Genomic DNA, 9,769 nt, shown 5'->3' with positions numbered 1-9,769 from the left:
GGGGTCAGATCAAGCCGTCAAGTGACTGACCTGCAGTCAGCACGGGAAGACTGACCTTTGACCGTATTTTATTAGAAGCTAGTGGGGACATTAATAGTGCAATTATATTAAGAGGAAGGAGTTTAAATAGAATCGACAAGATTGATTAAGATACGCACTTGACCAGTCAGATGTTGGAATCTGTTGACTGACACCTGTGTTTTTTTGTTTTACTTCCACACTATTTTAGTTATAATTATTTTATACATGCCAAAAAAAATTTATAAAGATCTCATGATCTTCACACATGCTATGCCCCCGTATTAATCCTAGTTTAAGATATTATTAACCCCCGTATTAACAAGTTTGGTGAAATTAGAGCAGATAATTAGTCAACATGATCAGAAGCCAACGTTGACTTATTCTTCAGTTCGCCTGTTGGCTACCGGCCTTGAAGGCTCGTCACTGTCATTTCATTTCTGGTTTCAGGCTGAGCGGGAGGCTCCAACGTGAACGTTGGTTTTTTAGGCGTCTGTGCGACGTCGGAGTCGCTCGCCAGCATGCGGTCGACGGTCGCCATGTCCGGCCGATCGGCGGCACGATCCTGGACACACAGGAGCGCTATGTGAATGCATCTCAGCACTTGATTCATCGAGCAGGACGGAGTTCCTCGTATCGATGCATCAACAAGATCGTCTGCTTTCCCTTCGCTCCACGCACTCCACGCCTGTGATAAAACACTGAGACTTACAAACTGGTGAAATCGAATTCTTGTGCTAACTTACGTATCCTGCTAGGGTAGGAGTATCCTCCAGTTCATGAAAGCTGTTGCTCCTCTTGCCAGTCACCAATTCCAGAACGATAATCCCAAAGCTATAGACGTCAGATTTATCGGAAAACAGACCTTTGATCGTGTACTCAGGCGACATGTAACCACTGCATTTGTATTTAACATGATGAGCAAGCTAAGCGAAACTACTATCTGAAAGCATGTAGACAGCATTGCTTGGGTTGATCTCTCTTACAGGGTTCCGGCAGGCTTCCTTGTGTTGCCCTGATTTTGCTCGTCCATGAAAATCCTCGCAAATCCAAAGTCCGATATTTTGGGATTCATGTCCTTGTCCAACAAAATATTATTGGGTTTTAGATCGCGATGTGCGATCCTCGAAACGGAGTCCCTATGTAGATAAATGAGTCCGCGAATGATCCCTGCTATAATGTCGAACCTTGTAGTCCAATCTAGTAGTGCTTTCTTTTCAGGGTCTGTCAAGTAAAATGAGTTGCTTTGATTAGAGGTTAGAACTTAAAGAGGAGAAAGTGTTGCAGAATGAACGCACCGAAGAGGATTGCCTCCAAACTTTTGTTCGGCATGTACTCGTAGATCAGTATCTTTTCTTCGCCCTGAATGCAGTAGCCTAGCAACCTGACCAAGTTCCTGTGCTGCAATTTGGCGATCACCATAACCTCGGTCTTGAACTCCTGTAAGCCTTGGTGAGAGTTTGTGGAGAGTCTCTTCACGGCTACCTCTTGTCCTCCAGGTAGAGTACCCTGGAAAATGCAGAACCATAACTCAAATCAAGGTGACCATTGGTGCTCAAGGAGTTGATGAATTTACCTTGTAAACATAGCCAAACCCTCCTTTTCCGAGCTCGTTGGAAGGGCTGAAGTTATTGGTAGCTGCTACTACGATATCAAGAGCAAATGAAGTTGGTCTCGATCCATCTCTGAGAAATTCGACCTCTTGGGGCACCTCATTGCCATTCAGCCCTGAGAAATTCGACCTCAGATTTCTCGGTGATCTCAGTTTGTGGTACTACTGTCGGGTGCCTATTCCAGTGATCTATTTATTCCGCAGCGACACAAATTGTCAAGAACTCAAATTTCATAACTTTTTTAGGACAGAAGAAGAGAGCAATGGACCTGACCTCTTAGTCTGGCATTGCACTTCCACCACAAGAAGGAACAGACGAGGAGGGAAAATAGTGCGGAAGTGGAAACTATAACAATTATTTTCCATGAGTTGCTCTTGTTCCCTGCAAAAGAATTATTATCATAGTTAAAGATATGTGTAAGTTAATATGATCTGCAAGTAGTCAAAGGTGGATAATGAGCCAACGCGAGGAACACCTCTGTTTGCTCCTGTCTCGGTGGATGTAGACGGCGGAGCGGATGGCGGCGAAGCGGCTGGCGGAGGAGACAAAAACACCGCACTGCCGCTCGAGAGTTCAAAGAAAGGATGGATCTCGTAGCGGAAGTAGCAACTCTGGCCGTAAATCTTCATGCCCAGCTGGCCGTAGCAACAGCTGGAGAGGTTCGCCACGGCGTCGCGGAGACAGCGGCTGCAGTCGTCGGCCGACAGGTCTCTCGTGCACTGCACCAGCCCGTACACGTCGCTCGCGTTAGCAATGGGGACGCTCGACCACCCAGCCGCGAACAAGCTCGACGCGTTTCCGGACGCTTCTTCGACGAGAACCCCCACGAGACCGGTCAGGACGCGGTGGAACGCGGCGGGGTCCGACGCGTTGTAGCCGTTGTACTGATACAGGGGGAAGGAGGCGTCGACGGCGGAGAAGAAGCTTCGGTCGGAGTAGCGGAGCAGGCAGTCGTCGTACCAGATGGTGGAGCTCTTGCCGAGCGGGCACCGCTGGCGGACGTCATGGGCGGAGGCGTTGAGGCAGGTCCGGCAGACGGTCGAAGAGGCATCACCGCGGCAGAGGGCGAGGCCGTGGGGTTGGTCGGGTGTCCGGCCGGTGGTGGCGTTGTGGTAGCCAGTGGCGACGGCGTCGGAGGCGAGGGAGGTGAGGAGGAGGTCGAGGTTGGACTGGTAGGTGCTGGCGGAGGTGAAGTTGGAGTCTGTCGGGCAGTCGTTACCCAGGTAGTCGGGCAGGGATTTGGGGAGATGGAGTACAATGCAAAGGGATAGGAGGAAGAAGTGGGCGAAAGAACTCAATCGGGCGGAGCAAGCCATGCCGGCAGCGATGTGAATTGCTGATTACTTCTTTTGGCATAATTAATGGCAACGCAGTTGCTTCCGATGGCTGACTTTGTAAAAGTCAACTGGTGGCGGCGTAGAAGTTTGACCGGATGATTTACTTCCTTAGCCGCAATGCAACTGCATAACGCCCACGTTTAATCACCATGGTCGAGTGGTGAAGGAGGAGGCGGAGTGGCGGCGATGGTCATGGTGGTCTTACTCTTGGTGCTGCAGTCCATCCCCAAGTCGCTCGCCGACGCCCCAGGCGCCCACTTACCCCTGCGCCTTCGCTGCTTTGCGCCAACGACCATGTGGTCGCGCTCTCGCTCGGAGACCAACGCGCTCCGCTCCAAGACCACCTGATCATGCAATTTCAACCGTATAGTCTCAAACACGTTCAATGTTCTGAACGTGTTAAAAACCAACGCGCTTCCAAGATCATGCAATTTCAATATAGAAAAAAAGAGTAAATTTATCTGATTTCAAAGGCGTCCGATCCTTCCATGGTCCATACAAATATCAACCAGCAGTTTAATTTCACCATGAAAATAATATACAATTGATTAATCAACATGACCACTAATTAGGGACCTCTGCACATTGAAGTCTGATTAGAGCCAGAACCAGCAAATTGCACAGCTTGTTGAAGTCGACTTCATGATACAGGCTGCATTTTACAAATTTTAAGGATCAGAACTGAAAGGAATAGATAGCAAGGCACAAGATGCAATTTTTCTTTCATGTGTAATACTCGTAGCCTTTTCTAATTGTGCCCTCTTTATTTATATATCAAAGCACGCAAACATGAAATGTAAGCCAAAAAGGATCAGATAAACATTAAGTTAAAGTTGTGTATGGTGCAAATAACTAATTCTTCTGATGGATGAGAACTTTATAATAAATTATTAGGTCTCAGCAGGTGAGGAGGGCAATTGAATAGCTAGACAAAATTATTTGAATAATAATAATGATATACACTCTAGAGGGATTAAGTTGATAAGTCATAGCCATGAAATCTTGGGCCTAGAGGGGAAGGGGAATAAGAAAGGAAATAAATATTTCTAAATTAATGAATTCACGATCATTGTTTCTAGAAAATAAATCATAGATGTAATTTATTTAGTAAGACAGCTAATAAAAAAATATAAGGAACAAAGGATTTAAAGTTGATTCTGTCAACTTTAAAATAACTTTTGGCCACTATCACATTTTTTCTTTTGGAAAATAAAGGAATATCTAGCAATTACGTTAATGTGATGTGTATGATAGGATTGTTAATAGTGTTGGACTAGTAACTATTAGGGGTGTGACATGATTTTAAGATGTTCCATGATCTGTCATACCTTATAAAAAGTCTTAAGCTTTTAGGAAGCAATACATTCAAAAGTTTAGTATGGTAGGGATGAGAATGCTAAGACGGATGTAATAGATTATCAAATGAAAGAAAATAAATTAAGATAGAATAGATACGTGCAAAGGGAACAATAGATTCTAAAGTTGAATCCTAACATGGTAATCTTTAGCATGATTAACCACCGGAATCAGATTATGTTTTCTGAGACAGTCAATTCTTCTATTCTAGACTGCTACCACAAAATTCTTTAGATAAGCCTACATTATAGAGCATACAAAATTAATATAGTGTAGTATAAAATTTGATTATCATAGTTATTGACTATAAAATTCAAATTTCCAACATTACATTCAGGCCTTATTAAAACCAAATATGGGTCCATGATGAAATCATTTTCAAGATGATACCAATTTCATTCACAAAATCTACTAACTTACAAGCAGCACAAAATGCAGTAATCAAACAACTGCAAATTCATGATAAGAACTGATCAGACAACTCAAAATTCCTGGTGATCTAACAAGCCAAAGCCTTAGAAACTGGACAGCTAAACAATTTAGAATTTTGATTACCAGATAGATGATGTAAGTGGTCTACAAGATCTTCAAATAAGCTTTGTAGAAGAATATCATTGAATGTAGTTCGTGAATCCTAGCATACATCCAAGTTTAGTACTGAGAGATTGCATGACAAAATGGTGTTTTAATCTGTTGAATTTTTGTGTAGGGAATACATTTCAGTGCAACAAACGATTTTTCTGGCATTATCAGAAGTCCATATTTGATTTGTTATTGGATTAATACGATAGTCATAGTATTTTCTTTTTAATCATATGAAGAGAAGAAGAAAAACGAACTTTGAAAGTCATCTTCAAGAACGACAACATTAACCACCACTATTAGAAGAAACCAATGATTAATAGTGACCTTGTTAGTTCAAATTGTCACTGGAAAGATATTAGCAACTCTCAACAGAACTTTAGTCATGTTAATGAGCATGTACAAGATCAATCATACCTGGTCTTTACACAGCAAGAATCGCCATCAGGGATCCGTGCTAAGAAAAATTCTCACTGATCTCATGTATCATGGTGGTGTCATCACTGCCATTCCTAGTTCCCATGGCTTCTCCGTGCCCTTCCAATGGGCACTCTGATACGAGCGTCTCCCCACTATCAGCCAGCTCTTCGTAAGCCTGTGCCATCTCAAAAAGCGCCGCGTTCATGGCCGCTGATGTCGGGGGGCGAAAGAGACGGAACCTTCTCGCTTGCCACAGGGCAGCCGTCAGCACTGAGGCTTCATCATTGGCAGCATCGGGCGCCAGCATTGTTACCAACACCCTCCGCTGAGACAACCTGGCGACGGACCGGTCCTCCGGCGCCACCATAACATTCATCAGAGCATGGGAGCGGCGAGCGGCAGATGGGGCAGGAATTGTGAAGGGAAAGCCAAGGCACGATGCAATCAGAGTGGTAGAGGTGGGAGCAAGGCAGGCGGCGAACGTAAGAGTGGAGGGAGAATTCATCCTTACAAACAGCGCATGAGGGGAGGGATCGATCGTCAGTGTCGGAGATGAGGACAGAGGGGAGGGCGTCGATGGAAGCCGCGGAGGCGGGATAGCGGCCGGAGCGATCTGGGGCGGGCGGAGGGAGGAGTGGGATCGATTCGTCTCCGCCGCCGTCATCGGATTCGTGTAGGAGGAGGGGAAGGGATCGGGGAGGATCGAATTCCATTTCTCGGAGGAGATCGGAGCGGAAGCAGCCGGGACAGATAAGAGGGGATAGAGAGGAGGGAGGTGTCTCTTTTGTCTCTCCCCGTCTCTTATCTCAATAATTAAAGTCATAAGGAAATCATAAGAAGACCTTTCAACGTAGAGTCGCTTTGGCCGAGTGGTTAAGGCGTGTGCCTGCTAAGTACATGGGGTTTCCCCGCGAGAGTTCGAATCTCTCAGGCGACGATTTTTTTTTTTTTTTTTTAAAACAACGAACAAGCTAAAAATCAAATTCTCTCTTAATTTCCTAAAACACCACCGTAACAAGCTAAAAATCAAATTCTCTCTTAATTTCCTATCATTTCGATGAAATATTTATTTGTCTTCTTCTACCTCATCTCCTGATCTTCTTCCCAAATATTCTTCGTTGACTTTTTCTTTCCAAAGAAGTAGGACGACGAAAGATTCACTCAGTAAAATCATCAATTTCTAGTCAAATTCTGCTCTTTCTTATTTCAAACATATTCGCTTTGCTCCAAGAGCATGTCAGTGTACAATTTTACATCCAGTTTATCCGAAACACTGCTCGTGGACACAGCACGTATTAACCGGAGTAGTACGTCGGCCGGCCCGATCGCCATTCGCAGTGGGACACGCTCAGCCGGGGCTCCAGCAGCTGAGGTACATCGCCTTCCGGAACGAGTCCTCCGCCTGCTTCCTCCGGTCCTCGGCGCCCGCTGCGCACAGGGCTCGCCCGGTCCCCAACCCGGCGACGGCCGCGGCCGCGGCCGCCACGGAGGCCGAGCTGAGGGCGGTGGACTTCAGGCCGCCGTCCGCGCGGCCCTGCGCCACTTTAGTCCAGATTCTGTTAACGTGGTTCATAATTACCCTGCCGTCCTGTACAACCGCGACGATTTTGCCACGACCACCGGCGAGATTTGATCTTCGGAGAGATTCCTCAACTGTGGGAAAAGGGTTTGTATTATAGAACGAAAGGATCAGCGGTTTTTAGGAAACCATGGGCGGCTCGTTGCTGGTTTCTTGTTTTGTGCAGGTCCAGGACCGTTTTGTGCCTGTTTTGGTGAGAACACCGAACACCTTGCTCGGCTAATACAATCCATCCACGACGGCAACACAGGAGCGGTCATTGGTCCATTGGAGGATTACGACGGTCAGGGATCTGCTCCAAGTAGGTGACAAGGGTCTCAATCGTGGAGGATGGACGGATGCGTCGGTCTTATCCACACCATGTCATTTCAGTAACTTCGATGGCATTGCTTTTCGGGCAAAATTCAAAAGAATCCTCCAATTATCTAAATCATAAAAAACATTTTTTTAGATATATAAAAAAATCTTCTTTTCTTTCTGTCATATATTTTATTCCAAAAATATTTTTTATTATTGTAACAACAATTGAGTATAATATATAAAACTATTAAATAATTATTATAATATTATTTTTTTTAATATTATTATAATAATTACGATTACTTTTTAACTGTTACATATTTAATACAATACTATTTTAGTATTTTAACATGTACTTAGTAGTTTTATGATTATTTTAAAATAATTTTAATAAAATTTAAATAATTTTAATCTAGTTGAGTTAAATTTAGATTTGTTGGATACTATTATTATTCATCATTTTTAAAATATGAAATCTAAGAAAATATTATTATAAAAATATATGAAGTTAATATATATATTTTTTTATTATATTATATTAATTTTTTAATTTATTGAATTTGCATCTGATTGCAAATTAGGAGGTCATTTTAATTTTTAAAATTTTTATTTCTATTAAAGACTCTATTTTTTTTATTTATATTACACCTGGGAGGACTGGATGACGTTGTTTTTCCTTCAGCTGCAGCCTGCAGCTGAGGCGCAGGGCTTTGCCCTTTCACCTTTCATGCAAGCCTTGCTTCCCAACTTCATCCCAGCAAAACCTCATTCGATGGGCTTATCGTTTAGTTGTTGTATATACAGGATTGGAGTCGCTTCCACCGAGCTCACGCTGGTTGGAATTTGGAAAACGACAGTATGCACAAGAATCGTCCATTGATTACTGGAAACAAGGTGTTTGTTGTTTTAACTTTTTGTGTGTGTGACGACAACTCGCAATTATGGGAGCAGTGCGTTCTATTTACAGTGCCAACTGACAGAACTTTGGCGCCCACAATCAATTGTGTCGATCAGGGGCAGTGGTATGGATATGCATGGATTTGCTCAATTAACAGATGTCCATATCAATGATTTGTCTAATTAACAAAGTTCAATGAGAAGATAATTGAAGTGCTTGACCTCCTGCTGCTCACATGAGAATTCCCTATAGACTTGGCGTTTTACTGAAACCTCCGGTTTGCGCCAATGGGAAAGCAAAACAGCTCCCTGTTTTCGGGGAGCCGAAACCAAAACCAAGAGCCACGCCGTTCTCCGTCTCTTCTATCGTCTCTCCTCTCTATATATGCACCACCTCTGCTTCCTTATCCCAGCAGCAAGCGAAATTCATACAATTCATACAATTAGAGAGAAGAAGAGAGATATATAGCGAGACAGAGATGGCTTCGGTGAAGAAAGTTTCAGTGTTGGTGGCGGCCAGCGTGGGCGCCGTGGAGGCGCTCAAGGACCAAGCTGGGTTGTGCAGGTGGAACTATGGCTTGAGGTCTCTGCAGCAGCGTGCCAAGAGCAACATGGGATCTTTGTCGCAGGCCGCGGCCATGTCGTCGTCCGTCTCTGATCGGAGAAGCAGGGAGCAAGCTGAGCGATCGGAGGAGTCGTTGAGGAAGGTGATGTACCTCAGCTGCTGGGGACCTAATTAGCAGTGCTTGGAAATTAGAGTTCGAGTTGTGTGATTATTGTAAAGTTGCAAAGAGCATCAATCAAATAAATAAATTTTGGTTTATTTTTTCAACGTCAGAGAATGATCATATTGATCCATCTTCTTGTTGTTCTCTTCTCATTCCGAAATCTCTTTCTTCTGTTGTGTGGGTGTGTTTATTGTTTGTAACTCAGCTAATTGCCTGGATGCTTTGTATCTGACCTATGGAACAGGGGAGATTCGCCAGCTTGCAGCTCTTTTTGGGTTAGCTTTTACTGCATTTAAAGCCAACTTGTGTCATGACAGTTCATGGGCACTAAAGATCCAATGCAGCCCCTTGTTTGTGGGAGCAATAGAACAAAACCATCAGCGAAGGGCCCTCATTAACTGTTGGATTTGATGAGAATTAATGGAGCAATGATGACAGTTCCTTCCTATTCAGCCTTTGGATCTAACAGAGTTTAATCTCAATAACTTTGTTGAATTTTTGAAAGGAAATAGTTTTGAAGACCTTTACAGAAACATGGAGAATGGATAAAGTTGTCTCGGAAAAGTTGGTTATGATAAAATAGACTTACAGAAAAGGACAAGGATTCGAATCTTGACGAAGTCGAGACAATACTCTCCTCCGTTGTGTCCAACTGCAACTTCTCGATTTACCTCCTCATAGATGATCGTGAAATCGACCGTGTAAAATCATTGGAGTGGCAAATTATACCTTTTTACAAAAGAGAACGGATAAAGTTGGATTTAGGGTTTGTTATGCAGACTTAAAAGAGTGTCCCTTCACGTGTTTAATCATGAAGAGATTTCGTGCTGTAGAATTGTCTGTAAGTCTTCTGTTTTCTCTCAAACTTGCTCAGGGGGATTCATTAAGTAATAATTTGGATGTCAATTCAAATGGTCTGTGATTGCTGCTCGTTTGTCT

At 43.7% G+C, this 9,769-nt stretch overlaps 1 protein-coding gene, 1 non-coding gene and 2 pseudogenes across 2 annotated transcripts; 2 read left to right on the top strand and 2 right to left on the bottom strand.

Annotated features, from left to right (window-relative positions):
• Window positions 1-167: 167 nt before the first annotated feature.
• On the bottom strand, window positions 168-3,003 carry LOC141836231 (cysteine-rich receptor-like protein kinase 15; annotated as a pseudogene).
• A 547-nt stretch (window positions 3,004-3,550) lies between these two features.
• Window positions 3,551-6,658, bottom strand: LOC141835575 (uncharacterized; annotated as a pseudogene).
• Window positions 6,182-6,263, top strand: TRNAS-GCU (transfer RNA serine (anticodon GCU)). The gene has a single exon. It is a non-coding gene; the product is annotated as a tRNA-Ser (tRNA).
• A 1,882-nt stretch (window positions 6,659-8,540) lies between the features above and the next one.
• Window positions 8,541-8,950, top strand: LOC141836236 (uncharacterized). Its single transcript, XM_074723677.1, has one exon. The coding sequence runs from the start codon at window positions 8,582-8,584 to the stop codon at window positions 8,840-8,842; it is 261 nt and encodes an 86-aa protein (XP_074579778.1). The 5' UTR covers window positions 8,541-8,581; the 3' UTR covers window positions 8,843-8,950.
• Window positions 8,951-9,769: the final 819 nt, after the last annotated feature.

The sequence above is a fragment of the Curcuma longa genome, chromosome 10 (genome assembly GCF_044706935.1).
Source record: "Curcuma longa cultivar G26 ecotype Majalengka, Jawa Barat chromosome 10, ITB_CL_G26_1.1, whole genome shotgun sequence".
Taxonomy (NCBI): Eukaryota; Viridiplantae; Streptophyta; class Magnoliopsida; order Zingiberales; family Zingiberaceae; genus Curcuma; species Curcuma longa.
This window is presented reverse-complemented; position numbering and strand designations above follow the sequence as displayed.

Coding starts and splice junctions, on each gene's coding strand:
- LOC141836236 (XM_074723677.1), top strand. CDS start 8,582: ATGGCTTCGGTGAAGAAAGTTTCAGTGTTGGTGGCGGCCAGCGTGGGC.